General features: G+C 55.3%; 1 protein-coding gene across 4 annotated transcripts in view; it reads left to right on the top strand.

Moving 5' to 3' along the window:
- Positions 1-8,643: 8,643 nt before the first annotated feature.
- KCNH2 (potassium voltage-gated channel subfamily H member 2) overlaps positions 8,644-17,616 on the top strand; it is a 33,500-nt gene continuing 24,527 nt past the window's right edge. For 2 of the 4 annotated variants that reach the window (XM_041753196.1, XM_041753198.1), the window contains exons 1-2: positions 8,648-9,058; positions 11,831-12,061. In XM_041753196.1, coding sequence (XP_041609130.1) covers positions 8,983-9,058; positions 11,831-12,061 — 307 coding nt within the window. In that variant the 5' untranslated portion in view covers positions 8,648-8,982. Of the gene's footprint in view, positions 9,059-11,830; positions 12,062-17,616 lie in introns of all 4 variants that reach the window. The other 2 variants (XM_041753197.1, XM_041753199.1) reach the window with 2 other exon arrangements.

Consider the following 17,616-nt stretch of genomic DNA (forward strand, 5'->3'; position numbering starts at 1 on the left):
CTTTCCTGCTTCTGTACACCAGATATGGAGCACGTTCAGCACAGCTGGAGGCATGAGCATCAGGTGCTGTGGCTCCTGAGGGAGGAGGCAGCTGCTGGGGAGTTGTGGGAAGGAGTGCTGGGGTCTCCTCTGGTGCTTAGATGCTGCTCCAGTCCCACAGGTAGGCTCCGGAGGGTACATTGACCCTGTTTTGGATACCTTTCTGTTCCTGGCTTTCAGACTGGCAGGAAAGTCAGGGGGTAGAGAGATCTTTGAGAATCCTAATATCTTGCCCTGAGTGACCAGTGACTGTCAGCTTTTGGGAGCTACTGCAGAGTTTGCACTAACTTTCTGAGAGAGACCTGGGTATCTTCAGGCCCTGACTCTCCTGGAGGATTAGATTCTGTCTTCTGAGCCACAGCCCCAGTGGATTTTATGCCTGTGCCTGTGTGTGTGTTGTAAGGAGGAGTATGTGTGTGTGAATGGAGGTGTGTGAGTGTGTGTGTATATGAGCGAATATGTATGTGTATGTGTGTATATGTATAAACACACATGTATGTGTCCTTGGGCAGTGTTTCCTTGAGCCCCCTCCTTGATCCGCCTCCTCTTCTGTTCTCTGTCCCTTCAAAGCTAATTTGGACTTCGAATATCATGGATATGAATGTTTTCACATCTATGGGGACTTGAAACTGCCCTTTGTTCTTGGGATCCAGAATGAAAATGACAAGTTTTTAGAGTCAAGCTGAGGTCTCCCGAATGACGATCATGGGGGTCCCTGAGTTGGGCCATGGGGGCTCCTCATGGAAGGCCATAGTTGTCTGCAATCAGTCTGATAGGCTTGTTTCCTTGCCACTCCTCTCTCCCCTCCTCTCTCTGCTCCAGTCTTTCAGCCTGACCTAGCTTCCTGGTGGGGTTGTGCTATGGTTCTGGGTCTCTTGAGAACTGGGGCTTTGAGCAACAAGTGTGCCCAGCATGGAAATTTCATAGCAACCATCATGAGGACTGGCTGGACAGGGCCCCTTCCCCCTACCTCTCAGGTGCCCTGAGGAGGGACCAGGCTCTGTCTCCAATCCAGGGTGAGAGGAGAAGCCTATAGATCCTAAAGATCGATTTGTGAAACTCTGATTAGAGACCCTGACCCCAAACCCTGATACATCTTTAACCATTGTGTTGTGTTCCTGCCCTCCCAATTGGATTGTGAGCCCCTTGACTCCCATGACCAGCTAACTAGGTGTTTCTGGTGTATTTGCTGTTGATGATGATCTGGACCTTTCTGGGGTTCCCATTCTGCTGTCTGGCTTCCTAAATTCCAGCCTAGGGTGCTATTGGAACTGGCCAACCTCAGTGTCTAGAGGAGCCTGATTTAGATGTTGTTCTGTCTCATGCATCCAGAAGAGGGAGTGCCTGAGCCTTTTCTTTTCCAGGAGAGAAAAACTGAATCCTCTGTTTTGGACATTCTGGGCCCATGCACATAATCGGCCTCTGTATCACCTTCACACCCTCACCAAATTTATCTTCATACAAGAAGGCCCCACTCTGGACTGCTATTATGCAGAGGGACAGAGATGAGATGTCCTGACCATTCAGCCGTATTTTCCCGAAGCCCTGCCTTGTAAAGCCTTCCCTTCTCTCCAGCTGTAAAACAACCTCTTCCCACTCTGACGTCAGAACACTTACGGTTTGTGCCACTTCTTGCCACTTGAGATCTAAGACCATGTGACATCTCTTGTTGTCTGCCATTCATGGTATTTAGCCCCTCCGGGATATTATCTATTCACGTGTGAGCATTTTTTCTTCCCAGCTAATTACAAACTTTTCAGGGTTCAGGGGCTAGATTGTATGTCCTGTATTTCTTTAGGGCTCTCTTACAGCATGGAGCACTTAAAGAGTGATGGGTAATCATTTGTGAGTAGACTGGGGAGATGATGGAGTGGAAGATCTGGTTGGACCCGAGTTCTCTTTTCTAGTCCTTCATGTTGGTTGATATTCATGGGGTAGGATAGCTAACCCTCCACAGGATGTGGAGCTAGTTTTGGATTAGCATTCCCATGCTCATCCTCCCAAGCTGGGGCAGGCTCTGAATTCTGTCTGATGAATTTAGCAGAATGAATAGGGAATAGTTCTGGAGAGCTTACATAGCCATCTCTGGATCTAGAATTCTCTGGGTCTTGTATCTTCTCTCTCTCTCTCTCTCTCTCTCTCTCTCTCACACACACACACACACACACACACACACCCCTTGAATTCCTGATTTCTTTCAGCTCTGGTTATATGTGGCATTTAGTCCTTGACCTGGCCTGGTGTGTGGGGTGGGAAACCACTTAACTAAGAACCAGGAGACCTGCTTCTTATGCAGCTCTGTTTCTAACTTGTGGCATAAAGTTGAGGAAAGTCTGCATTGCTCTGAATCTGTTTTCTCATCTAAAATATGAAAGTGTTCCCTTCTGGCTCTATTATTTCATAAAGCAATGCAAACCCCCAGGGAAAAGCCAAACAATTTCAAATGTAAAGTTCAGGGGAGGATTCATATCTTTTCCTTGATGACTTGGGTAGGGGTGAGGGAGGAAGGCACTTTCTGGGCATATGGAAGTGAGACCCAAGGCTTCTTAGCACCAATTGGCAAAGCCAGCTCTTGCTTCACCAGATGCTGCCTCCTGGAGCTACTGTCCAGCTACAAAAGCATTTTCATGGTTTGAGGTGACTGTGTAATTCACGGTGTCCGGAGAACGGCCCCTTCTCGCTCACCTGAGCTGCCCTCCCTGGTTTCCTGCCGAGCCTGGCATGGAAGGCTTTCAGCACCTTGGACAGAGACAGAGCTCTCAATCGCGGGACCTGAGCAGCCAAGAGAGCTTGAGCTCTCCTGCCAAGCCAGCTTCCCTGGCAGGGTGGCACTGAGGTGTGATTTGATTTAATATTTTTTAGTACTTCAGGACACCCCCCGAAAACTCCCCCCAATCTATGTCAAACAGTGCACCGTTTGAGTTCTGCAAACTCTGAGAGCATTATTTAAAAACAACAGCAGCAGCAGTAACTATATATCCTAGAACAATGTCAGGTACATAGTAGGTGCGTAGTAAGTAATTATTTTAAAGGAACACCGGCAAATTCAGCCTCTAGACAAGTGCCCTAGACCCCCGTTTGTAACCAGGTTCTCTCTCCCCATCAGTGCCTCCTATATTGTAATTCTGCAGCTTCTACTGCTTGCTAAGTTCTGGAGCCTCCCTGAGGCCCCTGCTAGTGTCTGAGGAGGCTGAGCTCCATCCTTAAATCATCCTTAGGGACAGATGGCTGTTAAGTTCTCAGGCAGAGGAAATTTAAACTGTCTTCCCTTCCTTGTCATTTGAGGGTACACAGATCGGTGGGAGGACTCCACATCTGATTCCGGTTGAAATTTTGCTTAATGAAAATGTTCACTCCCTTCTTTTGTGTCCAAGAGAAGCCTGCCCATCCAGAAGGACCCAGCCTTCCCAGGAAACCCTCCTGGCTGCCCTAACCCACTTAGAGCCCCCGTCCTCTGAACTCCCCTGCATCTATTATCAGTGATACAGTATCACACCAGATTGTTTTCATGACATTCATGCTCATTAGTTCTCCCCAGTTAAATTATGAACTCCTTGCAGGTGGAGTCTGTACCATATGTCTGTTTGTTTTCAGGAGACCCTACAGCGATGAGCACACAGCAGGGTGCAGTGGAAGACTGATGGTTCTGAGGGTGTTCTCACCTTATATGGGTTCCCCCCCATTATTTTTGGTCTGAAATAAATATGTAGGATGGGCCAGGGTGCTGTCTGTGGAGTACTCATTGGCCTCTAGAGCACCTGGATCAGACAGCAGAGACAGGAGTTGGAGATGGAGGTGGAGATGAGTACTGAGAGAAAATGAAGAAATTGTCAAGGGGTGGGGAATCTGCTTGTGTAGAATTAAGGAAATTGCTCACTGTTGGGGCCAGGAGGGATCTCAGAGATCAGCTGGTTTGTTCTCCTCATTTTACAGGTAGGAAAAGTGAGATTTAATGATCCTCCTAAAGTTACACAACAAACGAGCCCCTTTCCATCACCTCTGACCTGGTTCATCTTTGACCTCTCTCTCCTGGACTGCTGCATATCTCGCCAAGGCAGATTATATTTTTTCCAAGATGGTTGTGTCAATAGATACCATCACACTTGTTTTTCTTATGTTGTGACACTCCTCCATTGAGAGGTAGGGGTCTTTGTTCCTCTCTTTGAATCTGATGGGCAGAAGTTATTTTATGTGACTTTTGAGTCTATGTTATTAAAGGTGGTGCAGCTCTTGCCTGGACCTCTTTTGGGACACTTGCCCTTCCCAGCCACCTTGCTAGGAGGAAACTAGGCAGCCACAAGGAAAATATTGTAGGTGTTCTATTCTGGCCCCAGTCCTAGCTGCCAGCCAGCATCAACCACCAAATGTGAGTGAATGAACTTTCCAGTCCTGATATGAGGGGTACAGACACAAGTGATCCTGGCTGAACCTGCCCAAATGGCAGGGACATGGGCAAAATAAAAACTGTCATTGATTAAGTCCCTGCAGTTTGGGTGGCTCTTATGCAGCAATAAGTTATTGAAACACCTCATTTTTGCCTCAGTTTTTCCAAACGATTCTGCACATTTCATGAGTTCGACAGGCCTTTATTAGATAGTGACTACATGGTAGGATCTATACAAGGAGAAGTATGATTTCTCTCTTCATGGATAGTGTGTTTCAGCTGCCACCACTGTTCCTGTGCACACACAATAAAATCCATACTCCTCAGTCCTCTACTAATGGCTCTAGTCTATCGCTCCAATGATACCACACCAAACTGTTTTGTCCCCAGACCTATCTTCATTCTCCAGTCTCAATGCCTTTGCTCTTTATTGTATTCCTTCCACTGACAGTGTTTCTGCTCTGTATCATCTCGACCTTCAGAGACCTGCTCTGAAATCTCCCTTGCAGGGCCTCCCAGACTCTTCCAGTTGAAAATAAATGACACCTCCTTGTAATAATCCCACAGCACTTAAAACACACTACATAATTTCTTTCTGCCCTCTGCCTTTCTCAAGCCTCAGTAGACTGTGAATCTCTGGAGGAGGGATCCTGGCTTATCCCTCCTATCCACAACCCCACACCCCAGTGTTTGGCATGTAGGGACCAGGGCACAGGAAGCCCCTAGTAAGCACGTGTTGATGTGACTGGTAAGAGAACTGGAATTAGAAGTTGGGTCTCCTGAATCCTAGTGTCCAGCACCTTATTTGCTTCTTTTGATATCACCATGGCAGGGAAGAGGTCACACCAACAGCAGGTAGCAGGTTGCCAGGAGACCTTGATGATGGGCTGCAGTTGACATGATTGCTGCAGGAGGACCTGCACATGGCAGTGACTGGAGGGAGCTTTGGCTCCCGGCGAGGAGTCTGAGGTGGGTTGCCTTCCATCCCTTCCTCTATACCTCTCTTTCCTTCCTGTCTTGCTCTCAGGAAGCCCTGAGCCCCCACTTCTGGCAAGGGGTGGGGGCAACATGCTGCTGCTTTGGTCTTACTTTCCTCCAACCCAGTTAATATCTGAAAACATCCCCCTTCTCAGGACTCAGTTACACAGAAAAGTAAGGCCCCCCTATGCAGCCTGAGCTTCTTGCACAGCAAGGGACTGGGCTGTGTTCTACCTCCCTGGAGGTTCTGAGGAACCATTCTGCCATAACCTGTCTTTCCTGCACCCATCTGACTGGAACTGTTTCCCAGTCTCCTATGACTGTCACTTGTTCTCCTGGGTCCTATTTTGGCTGTGTCTTGCCTGGCCCACTCCTTGGTGTGTGTGTGTGTGTGTGTGCTTGTGTGTGTGGAGGGGTCCACTGGCTAGCACAGGCTTCAGTGTCTTGCTTCCTTCCAGGATGTTCTGGCTTGACTCCTTCAAACTGAGCAGGAGCAGAAAGTGGGGTGGGCAGCATGTTTTCCCCGCAGACTTTTCTCCCTAAACTGTCTCTTTCTGGGAGATGGGAGGAGCCTACTTGTCTTGCTGTCAATACAGCCTCTCTTCCCTCAGTCACAGGCTGGTTGGGGGAGAGAGCTCTTCCGTGGAATGTCCTTACAAATGGCTCTGTGAGCCTGAAGTGGGGTGGGTGGATTCTAGTTGCTTTAGGTTTTAAGGTTGGGCACTTTCCTCTTGCTCCTTGATCTGGGGGTAATGGAAGTGGAAAGATGGTAGGTGGGGTGGTGATGCTGCTTTCCATCAGCTTCTCTGTTGCCCTTTACCTTTTGTTGCCTAGTTCCCATGGCCCCAGAAGGATATCTTTGGAGACACCTCACTTCCATGTCACAGCCTCTCTTCCTCGTCCCCATCTTTGGCTGTGGGAGTGGCTCAGTGGGGCTGCCTTCAGACCCTCCTCTCAATCTCCAGAAGTCAGAAAGCTGCATTCAGCTTGACTTCTGACTGTGTGTGTGTGTGTGTGTGTGTGTGTGAGAGAGAGAGAGAGAGAGAGAGAGAGAGGTGTGTTTGTGGGGAGATTTGTCTCTCCTTAGCCTAAGGGAACAGCTCTCTTCTCACCTGCCTCTGCACAGGAGGGCTATTCTGTGTCTGGTCCCTTCTCTTTTGGGAGGACCAAGGGTGCCTCTGATTTCTTCATCCTTCCATGAGATAAGAGCAGAGGTCTGTCTTGGGAAACTCATCCCACAATGTGGACAGTTGGCCGGGCCTGATGACCAGCTCCTTTCTCTTTGGCCTTAGTCTGGAGAGAAGGCAATGGTGCAGACAACCTCCCTCCTCCACCCCTGCTCCATATCCCCTCTTCTGGTGCCTGTCCATGCTGCAGGCCCTTCTTTGCTCTCTCAATCCCTCAGCCTGGAGGGGAAGACACCCAACTCAAACTTGAATCAGCTTGGACTTAGGGCAGGCAACTTAGCATCCAGGAGTGGCCTGTGGGGGTGGGGAGGGGCTGGGCAGGACCCAGATGGGTTGGTGTGCCTGATGCCAGGTCACAAAAGGGGAGTGGTGCTACGGAGGGCCAAGGGCATCTCGGAGTGAGGAAGTGCGGGAGGTGGAGAGGGCCGAGGGGATGACTGGATGACTGTACAGGCAAGAGCCTCTGGTCTTTTTTAGCATCAGCTGGTGGAGCCACCTCCTTCTCTCCCACTGGCTGCCTCCCTGAGTCACTGCCCACCCACCAGCAAATAAAAAAGAGGTGTCATCTGCTGGCCAATGGCCCCGTCTGGCCCCAATGTTTGCATCTTTTTGCTCCCAGGTGGAAGGTTAGAGTCTGGGTAGGGTGGTCTTGCCAAGACCTCTTCCTCTGGGCCTTTCTCCTTCCAGACTCTGCTTCCTTCTTTACCCTTTGTTACTCCCCTCCCCCTACAGCCCTTGATGGTTCTCCCCGGGACAAGACCCACCCCCGGGACAAGACCCACCCCCTTGCTCCATGGACGGAGGCAGCTGCAAGCCCTCAGGGCCCCCCACATGGCCCCATCCATCTAACCGGTCTCAGATCTGAGCTGCAGGGGAGGGGACCCACGGCTGGCTGGCCGCTCAGCTGCCGACTCCTCCCCACCGGCCAGCTCAGCTGTCAACACTAGGCCTCCGTGCCCTGGCCTTCACAGGGCCCTGCCAGGCAGCTCAGGCCGGGAACACCGCGCCCCAGAGACCCTCGATCAGACCCAGGCAGGCGGTGGGCAGCCGGCGGGCAGACACCGGGCCTGCCCTTGAGCATCCTCAGGCCTCCTTGTCTAAATAAGGGAGCTGCAGCTGGAGCGAGCCAGCTGGCCGGGGGGGGAGGGGCCTGCGGCTGGGCCAGGGTTTTCCGAGGGGCTGGGCCGCCGCAGCGCCGCAGAGCCCCGAACCCGCCACGGATTGGGCCTGCGAGGCTGGCCAGTGCTGCAGAGGGAGGGAGAGCCACTAGCACAAGGGGATCCCCAGGCTGGAACCTTGCGCTCAGGGGCCTATCTTTGATCTCCTAGCCAGGAGGCCGCAACTCGTGTCAGAATGTACCTCTCTGTGCAGGAGAGCCCCCGAATAACCCAGAAGAGGGCTGTGTGTATGTGTGTGTGTTCGGGGGTCGCCCCTGCTCTGAGTGCGTGCCCTCCTATGTCTCACCTAACCTGATTCAAATCGCTCTCCACCCGGGGCCTCCAGATTATCTTGCCCTTCACATTTCCCGGGTCTCCGCTGACCCTGGGCTTATCCTCCCAGGGCCCAAGTCTCGTCCATGTCGCCTACAGCCGGCTATGTGCGCCTGTTGTGTCTACCCAGACGTGCTTGGTGCGGTGGGCGACCAGGGCGTTAAGGGACCAGCCTACTCCAAGTCAGGTTCCTCAGCTCCTCCAGTCGGGGGTGGGGGTGGAACCCCCCCAGTCCCCGCCTTGGCCGTCTCAAGGCCTGTCGTCGCACCTGTCCTTACTGTTCCCCTACCTAAGGGCCCCTTCCCCCTCTGTGGAGCGCGCGAGTCCCGGGGGCTCTTGGGCTGAGCTGGGGGCTGGGGTGGGGGAGCCCTCGGCGCTGCTCAGCCAATGGAAAGGGCGGGCGCGCGGGGTGTGTGTGGGGGGGGAGAGGGCGGTGCTGCGGGCGCGCGGCGAGCGGGAGGGGGCCGGGAGGCGGGGGCCGGAGCCCGAGGGGCGCGCGCCGCGTTAACCCTTCCGCCGCCGGGCCGAGCCGCAGGCGCAGCCGGAGCCGCGGGCGCCGGAGCGGCTGTCGGCGCGGCGGGCGGGAGCCGGGAGCCCGGCGCTCGGGCGGGCGGAGCGCAGCGCGGGGACGCGGCGGAGCAGGGCCCGTGTCTCGGCGGGGGCCGGCAGACAGGTGTGCGGGCGGCCGGGCGGCCCGAGCTCAGGCGGCGCCAGGCCCGGCCCGCGGTCAGGAGCCGGGAGCCGAGCGGGGACCCCGCGCCCGCAACCTAGTCCCGGCCCCGCCCGTGCTCTGCTTGGCCGCGGGGTGCGGGGATCACGGCCGGGCCGGGCCACCCGAAGCCTGTGTTGGGCCGGGCCGGGCCGGGGTGGGTGGGGGCCCGCCCGGCCCGCCCATGGGCTCAGGATGCCGGTGCGGAGGGGCCATGTCGCGCCGCAGAACACCTTCCTGGACACCATCATCCGCAAGTTTGAGGGCCAGAGTGAGTGGGGGAGGGGGCTAACGGGGAGGGGGCTCTGGGGGCGGGCCGAGCTCTCCGGAGTGTGAATGGAGGGGCGTGCCCGGGGCCGTGTGCAACGGGCTAGTGCAAGTCAATGGGGTCTGTTGGCCTCTAGGCGCCGGCCGGGGGTCGGGAGGGCAAGGCTTGGTGCGGGGGGGCTGTGGGTTTGGGGCCATTGGGACTGTATTGGGGCGCAGGGCAGGAGGTTCAGCTCAGGCTTGCTGATCCGGGAGTGTGTGTGACATCTCAAGTGTGCAGATATCCCTAACTCTGGGTGCCTGGATGTGGATGGGGCTGTGTGGGGGCAGGGACAGGAGAAGGTATATGGTCCAAACTGTGAGATACTAAGTACTAAGCCGTCTTGACTGTGTTTTTGAGAAACTGAGAGCCAAGAGCTTAGAGTGAATGCCTAACCTGCTCTTGGAGTGTGTACATGGCACCCATGAGTTAGGTCCTGCATGGACAGTGGGGAGGTATCTTTGACAGCTACAAACTGTGGACTCCCAGGTGAGGGTGTCATGGTCTGAAGCTGGGCTTTAAGGCTCTATCAGGCCCAATGCAGTGCCCCCCTTTTTGCTGCTTTTCCTGTTCTGAGCTCCTTTATGGGAACTACAGTACCCCTAAGGCTGGCCCAGTAGGGGAGGCTTCCAGAAGTGTCCCAGGCTAGGTGAATGTTCTGGCGTGGGTGTTTGATCCTCCCAGCATGCGTGTGTCTGTCTCCAAGGCTGCATGTGCCATGGTGGGCGTGACTGCCAAGGGCCCTGGGAGCAGGGAGCGGGTGACATTCCTTGCCCATGACCCTGTGAGCGCAGGACAACGTGTGCTTGTAACTGTGGTGGGGGGGAGGGAGGGATCAGTTCTGATGGGCAAGCATTGTCTGAAGCAGAGGAACAAGATGATCCTGAGGGGGAGGAGACTGACACGGTAGAGGGCCACAAGGTGGGTTCTTTCCTTCTCACAAGCTCCAGAAGGCTGAGGAGCTGGGTATGGAAAGAATCTGGGGCTAGGATCTGGGGGGCTCCACTTCTGGCCCCACCTCTGCCATTGACTGCCATGTGACCTTGAGGGACTTTCTTCCTTATCTGAATCTCAGTTTCCACATCTGGGAAGGAGGGGGTGGCCGAAGGAGCCCCTCAGATCCCTTCTGAGATTCCAGGAGCTCAGGGAAGGGACGGGGGTAGGGCCTGCCTTCTAAGAAACTCGCTCTTCTCTCTCTGGGCCTAGGAGCTGGTTTCTCTTCTCCAAAGCTGGTGTATGTGGCTGGTAGTTGGGACTGCCTTGGGCTCAGGTGGAGATGGAGGCCAAGTCAGGGGTCTTTTGATGTGACAGGGAACCCTGACTCCTGAGGTTGATGGCTGCCTGGGAGTTTTGGGGGATTGGTGAACTGACCTAAAGACCCAACTTCAAAAAGTAACTTCTTGGAGCCAGGGTAAGGGAGGGCTTAGGAAAGCAGCCAGCCTGGGGGGAGGGGGGGGGGCCCTTGCTGCAGCTGTAAACCTTGCCCATGGGATTGCCAGGGCTGCAGCTTGAGGGCTGTGTCCACTGGAAAGGGAGGGGACAGAGTTCCAACTGCCACCAAAAGCCCCAGCATTAAAGGCCAAAGTGGCCGGAAACTTCTGTGTTTATAAAAAGCTTTTATCCCAGAGCATCTTCCCTGGCACCAGCTGGGTCTGCTGCCTGCCTGCTGCTCACCTGCCAGCCTGGCTCTTGGGGCAGGTGTGGAGGGGGTGAGCTGTCTCTAGATGAATTGGGTCTATAGGGGCACCTCTCCTTATTGGGGCCTCACTTTCTGGCAGTAGATCCCTTTCTTGGATCTGTCTTCTTAGAAGTGGGCCACTGTCTCAAGTCCATCCCTGGTTCCCGTATTTCCAGGGATTGGAGGTGCAGGTCCCTTTCCTTGCTCCCTATGACCTTGGGCTTCTGCCTGTGACCCTCAGTTATTTCTTCTGCCAGACCTAGCTTCAAAAACTGGCTCTTTTACAAGATGCAAGATGTGGGCATGGCTCTGAACTTCTTTTGAGCCTGTTTCTTCATCTATGAAACAAAGATAGTGATGACAACCTTTTGGGGTTGTAGGAGTATTAAATGAGAGAAAGCATTGCAGGTGCTCACGTGGTACTACTCCCCTCTTCCCCTTTAGAGCGCCCACTCTTCAGCCCCTGGCTGCCCTTGGAGGGGCGCGTAAGTCCCGGGAAGTACTGACCTGCTGGGTCCGCAGATACTTGGGGGAGTGATTTCCTAAGGATCCCGGGGGTAAGGAGTGCCCAGTGGGCGCCCCCCCCCGCGCCCCCAGTCTAGAGAGCAGGGGTCAGGAAGAGAAGCCGGAGGACCTGATGCAAAGGGAAGGCTAGCCGCCATCTCTGGCCCTTTCCAGGCTCCCTCTCCAGGCCCAGTGTTTATCCCTCCGCCGCGGCTGCTGACACGCGTTGCTGACACCCGCCCAGGCTGGCCTCGGCCCCGGGCGCGGAGGGGGCGGGGGGCCGCTGGCAGGCTGCCCGGGGGAAGCCACGCAGCCTGCCCGCGGTCCAGGAGGGGGAGGGGGGGCGTCGCCGGGGCCGGGTCGGCCGAGGCACCTGTGTTGGGGGCACAGCTGCGTTCGCCTCCTGCTGGGGACCCCAGTCCCCGCCGTGCTTCCTGGGGGCGGGGAGTCCCGGGGCGGGGTGGCTGTGTGTAACTAGAGAATGCGGGGGGGAAAGGCTGGGAGCCCCGAGGCAGGGGTCCCTGCTCACGTGCCTGCTCATCCCCGCCCCCCAGGCCGCAAGTTCATCATCGCCAACGCTCGGGTGGAGAACTGCGCCGTCATCTACTGCAACGACGGCTTCTGCGAGCTGTGCGGCTACTCGCGGGCCGAGGTGATGCAGCGGCCCTGCACCTGCGACTTCCTGCACGGGCCGCGCACGCAGCGCCGCGCGGCCGCGCAGATCGCGCAGGCCCTGCTGGGCGCGGAGGAGCGCAAAGTGGAGATCGCCTTCTACCGGAAGGATGGTAGGCGCGGACGGGGGCGGGGCCGCGACGAGGGGGCGGGGCCGCGACGAGGGGGCGGGGCCGCGAGGGACAGGGCGGGGGCAGGGTCGGCGGGATCCGGGAGGCCAGAGGGTGGGGAGACCCAGCGAGTATCCTGGGGGCGTGACCCCAACTGGGGCCACTGCTGGGGGCCAGGTGGCAGGCGCGGGCTGGGCACTGGGGCTGCAGGACAGTGTGGGTCTCTTCACCTCACGCACTCTGGCCGGATGATTTTCGGGGTGGCCAAGGGGTTGTTTGGCTGGGAGTCTGGCGCCTTTGGTTTCTCCCTCCCTGGACAAACGTGGGCAGGAGTTCGACGGGGCTGGGATGGCAGATGCGTGGAGGGAATTGATAGAATGTCAGCTTGGCGGCTGGGAGGTCACTTTCTGCTGCAGGCAGGTGTGGTCTAGGGCAGCCCCCTGCCAGGTGATCTGGGAGATATCACTGAGGGCGAGGCAAAGCGGGGGAATGCAGGACTCTGGCTGGCTCTCTGTGGCCCATCTCCTGCCCCTCTCTCTTCTTAAACTGCACCTGGTGGGAGGTGTGTGCCTCTCCCCACAACTTCAGTTCACTTTGTGTCATCTCTCCAGCGCTGGCCCACCACCCCCTCCTGCGCCAGGTGTTTCTGCTCAGCCACCGCCTGCTAGCCCAGCTGCTCTGGGCTTCCGGAAACTGGATAAACAGAGCCCTGGGCGGGGCGCACTGTGCCTGCCCCGGATGGAGTGGGTTCTGCTCCAGGAGGGCAGTGAAGAGGCTTGGGGAGCCTCACAGGTATCAGAGGGCTGGGGAGGTGATTCCAAAAGGGCCACTGGACTGGCCATGGATGCCCAAGCTCTGCTACTCAGTAGTATGTGTGATGAGCATTTACTGAACCCTTATGAGCCAGGTGCAGTGCTAGGGTCTTGTAGATGGAGCAGTGAACTAGAAAGAGAAGGTTCCTGCTAGAAGGGAGCTTCTCTGTTGTAGAGGGCACTCTTTACCTTTCCCTGGGGGCAGGCAAAGTGAGCCAGCAGTCCCTGTATGCACCTGGCCCTGGCCCTGGCCCTTGAATATCCCCTGTATGCCCAGAGTCCGCTGAAATTGCCCTGTAAAGGCTGATCTCTCCATGACCTTGTTTTTGTAGGCGTGCACAGCCTGTGATATCACTGGACAGCATTAGAGGGGCTACTATCACTGGGGCCCTGTGAAAGAGAGTTTGCTTATAGAAAATTAGGATTCTGGCTGGGAGACAGGGCCCAGGAGACTAGATGCAAACTCTGAGGGCAGGGCCTTCTGTCTGTTTTTTCACAAAAGTCTCCCCAGAACCATAATCAGAGCAGATTTGCTTTGGTATCTGCTGGGCCATCTAGTGCTAGCTAGCATGGGTGGGTGGCTCCTGTGTACTGGATGCAGGGCTAAATGTCTCACTTATGTTATCTTGTGGAATCCTTACAACAACCCTGGGAAGTAGATACTATTTTAATCTCCATTTTATGGATGAGGAAACTGAACTTCAGGGAAATTAAGAAACTTCACCAAAATCACACGGTTAGAAAGTGGCAGAGCTGGGAATGGAACCATGTGTGTCTGACCAGAGCCCTACCCATTCTCAGTCTGTTGGCACATATTAAAAATGACCGCAGACAGTTACAGGCATATCTACATCCTGCACATTACTTTATGTGCAATTTTATTTCAAGTCATTGGTATGATGAAAAGAATGCAGATACATAAGTCCTGGGTGTTCAGGTATAACACACCAGAAATTGTGTAGTATGGGACCTTGGTTACTGCCTTGAGCCTGTTTCTACTTCTAGGGAATGCACTTGCTCAGTCCTTGGCAACAGGGGCCTGGGTCCTTCTGTCTTCCCCATAATGTTTGGGGAGCTGGCCTTCCCTCTTGCCTCAGGCTTGCTCCTTTGGGAGAAGATAGCCAGGGGACCCCTCCTTGCAGAGGTGCTATCATGAGATCTTGGTGACCTTGAGGGATCACTTAATCCAGCCCACTTGAGTTACAGGTGGAGAAACTGAGAAGCAGAGGTCCAGTTACCAGTTAATCAGTGGACAAAGTAGGACTAGAACCCAGGCCCCCTGCCCAAGTTGAGATTGTTTCCTCCCTCCAGTTACTACTCCAAATGGGGCTGCCACCCAGAAAATTGTATGCCAGTCATCTCTGTGGCCAACAGGCTGGCCTCTACCCTCAGATCATGTGGGTCCCCATTTGTCCTGGCACTTGAGGTCTAGGATGCTGACAGGTCTCCTCTGCCTCCCTTCCCTCCGCCTTGAAACAGTCCCTCGGGCGGATTCCTGTGGCCTGACCTGTGCTATGTACAAGTGTGCACGTGAGCTCACACCTTTGTGCATCAGCATGATAAGGGAGGCAGAGGTGAGGAATGCCCATGCCACCACTTGTTTCTGCCCAGGCCTTTTTCTGGGTCTCTGTCTGGGCCAGCCACAGGAGAGTGGGTCCCTGGGCTTCTGCCCCAGGGAGGTGGGTGACTGGGAAGGAGGCGGGGCCTCTTGCTGGCAGGCGCCACTTTGGACAGCTGTGCTGTGTCGGTGCCTCTAGCCTAGTCTGTGCAGTATCAGGGCCTGGAGCCAGACAGCCCCATTATTTAGGTGCTGGGACTGCTGGGAGGTGGGGAGGCCCGACTGGGGGGGCGGGCATGAGCAGGAGGAAGAGACCAGTGAGGGAGAGATCACTGGTCTCATGTCTGAGGCCCTTAACACCAGGCCCAGTATTAAGGTGGAACTGGGAATAGAGCCAGCAGCATGGGGCTGGCAGGTGGTAGCAACCCTGTGGGGCCCCGGGGCCAGGTCTTGGCAGCAGGTGCTGCTGCTGCACACCTGTGTCCTTATGTGTTTTTGGAGGGTGGGCTGTGGGTCCCTTGGAGCATGGCTCCTTCTCACTTGCTCCCCTCATCTGCCAGATCTCAGGGAGGTGCCCTGTTCTCTGTCCCTTTTGTTCTCTCTGCTCTTTGTTTTCATCTCTGCACCTCCCACCGAGTGAGTTCCCTTAGCCTGGCTGCCTCAGCTCCTAGGCTCTGCTGCTCTTCCTCTCCAGGTGTTGGCCTCCCTGCCTCCCTGCCAATGCCTGTCCCTTTGGTCTTTATCTCTTTCTCCTTGCACCTGTGTCTGCTCTTCCTTCAGCACACCTGAGCCTTCCTCCTCGCCTCTCTTCCTCTGCTCCTCTGGGCTGTATCTGGAAATCTCTCTCTGGCTCCCCATACCTCTGCCTGTTCTGGCCCAGTCTCTGTGTCCCCGTGTCCCCAGGAGCCTGTGCGTGGGTGGGGATGAGGGTGTCTCTAGAGAAGAGTCTGCCGGCTTCTCCATTCCAGCTGCAGGCCGGTTGCCATGGTAACAGGGTCAGAGGGCCCCCACTGCAACAACAGAGCTGTGGGCTGGGGGAGGGGCGCAGACCATTGGGCAAGCCTGCTCATCCTCCCAGTGGGGAGCCAGAGACCTGGTGGTGGCCCCACACCCACTGGTCTGTGATCCCCAGACTCAGACCTCAGCTTCCCAGGTGCTTGGGCAGGTAGTTCTGGTACCAGCGACACTCCACATGCCCCAGGCCATTTCCTCTTTCCTTCCTGTCCCCTGAAATCAGACTCCTCCCTGTGATACTCCCATACTCCTCCCTGCTCTCTCATGGCTGTCCCCTCCCCAAGCTCGGACACCCACCCTCTCTGCCCTGCCAGGTCAGGATCCTCAGGCCTCCAGGCCCCAATCACTTGGGTTGCTAGTGAAGGGGCCCCTAGGTTTGTTGAGGCTGGGCAGACTGGCCAGAGGTGGGTACCTAGGTGTGTCATGTGTCTTTGCGATGGGAGCAGACCAGAGCAATCTATGGAGGAATGAGGTTAGACACTGTAATACCCTTTTAAGGGGGCAGAAGCCTCAGGGGGGCTCCCTTCACATTGGGCCTTCGGTTCACGGCCTAGGTGTCTGGGATTTGGGGCTGGTGAGAGCCCCTGCCCCTGCATGGCCACCAGGAGCAGAGCACAGAGGCCTGAGGGGCCCTGCTGTCCCCAGCCAGCACTTTCTCTTCAAGGGCTCTAGGGAAGAAGGGTCATTCCTGGCCTGCTTGGGAGCTTCCAGTCCCAGCTCCAGCCCCAGCTCCTGGCTGAGGTAGTCTGCCAGGACTGAGGGTGTCCACCACTTCTGGCCCACTCTGGGGTCTGGAGAGTGTTGGGAGGGCGGCTCCTCCGTGTTGTGTCTGCTGTAGCCCCCGGAGAGGAGCTATGTAAATATTTGTGCGGAGCGTCGTCGTCATCTGCGAAGAAAGCAGAGTTTGGCAGAGTTTGACGGTGGCCTTGGGCTCTGGGGAGGGGGGCTATGGGCATTAGGAGGGCCAGCGTGGGGGTGTGATATGGGGTGAGACTCAGCCTCTTTGCTGCCTAGAAGTGGCTTCCAGGGTGGCATGACTTGAGAAGTTCCAAGAAAGCCCTTTTGCACTTAAACATCTCCTCGACAGTGCCCCAAATGCCCTCATTAGGGAGCCTTTGGCTTGGGTGGAGAATGAGCCTTGTTCTTTCTTTCCTTTTTTTTTTTTAACTCTTTTTTTATTTTAATTTTTTAATTTATTTATGATAGTCACAGAGAGAGAGAGAGGCAGAGACACAGGCAGAGGGAGAAGCAGGCTCCATGCACCGGGAGTCCGATATGGGATTTGATCCCAGGTCTCCAGGATCGCGCCCTGGGCCAAAGGCAGGCGCCAAACCGCTGCGCCACCCAGGGATCCCTAACTCTTTTTTTTTTTTAATTGGAGTTCGATTTGCCAACATATAGCATAACACCCAGTGCTCATCCCATCAAGTGCCCCCCTCAGTGCCCGTCATCCAGTAACCCCATTCCCCCACCCATCTCCCCTTCCACTATCCCTTGTTCATTTCCCAGAGTTAGGAGTCTCTCATGTGCTGTCACCCTCACTGATATTTCCCACTCATTTTCTCTCCTTTCCCCTTATTCCCTTTCACTATTTTTTATATTCCGCAAATGAATGAGACCGTATAATGTTTGTCCTTCTCCTATTGACTTATTTTACTCAGCATGAGCCTTGTTCTTGAAGAAAATGTGCTCTCTCTCATTACCCTCCCCTTTATGCAGGGAGGAATGTGGAATTATCAGCTCCTTAGTGTGAGGAACTTTAAGAGGAACTTCTCTCCCTGACATGGGAAGGAGGGCCCAAAGAGGGGGCATGGTGGGACACCTGAGACAGGTGATAAGAATGGGAGAGGTTCTGGATGAGCCGCTGTCCCCCCCAAGTCCCCTCTTGTCCTTAGTCTAGGAGCCCATAAAGATCTCCATGCTGCGAATGGGCCACTACTATGGGCCCCAGTAGATTCATGTCTACTGGAGTAGAAACACCCTGAGAGCCAGGAATTGTCTCCTCGGCCCATATTCTCCCTCACTTAAATTCTGGATGAGGTGGCCATGCCTGACTTCCTCTTGCTAGATTATAATCTCCCTGAGGGCAGGGGGCAGTTGTGGTTTGTTCTCTGTTGCACACTGGAGCTCCATACTTGCTTGTCGAATGAATGAATGAATAAATGGATGAGGCG

Source organism: Vulpes lagopus, chromosome 4 (genome assembly GCF_018345385.1).
Source record: "Vulpes lagopus strain Blue_001 chromosome 4, ASM1834538v1, whole genome shotgun sequence".
Taxonomy (NCBI): Eukaryota; Metazoa; Chordata; class Mammalia; order Carnivora; family Canidae; genus Vulpes; species Vulpes lagopus.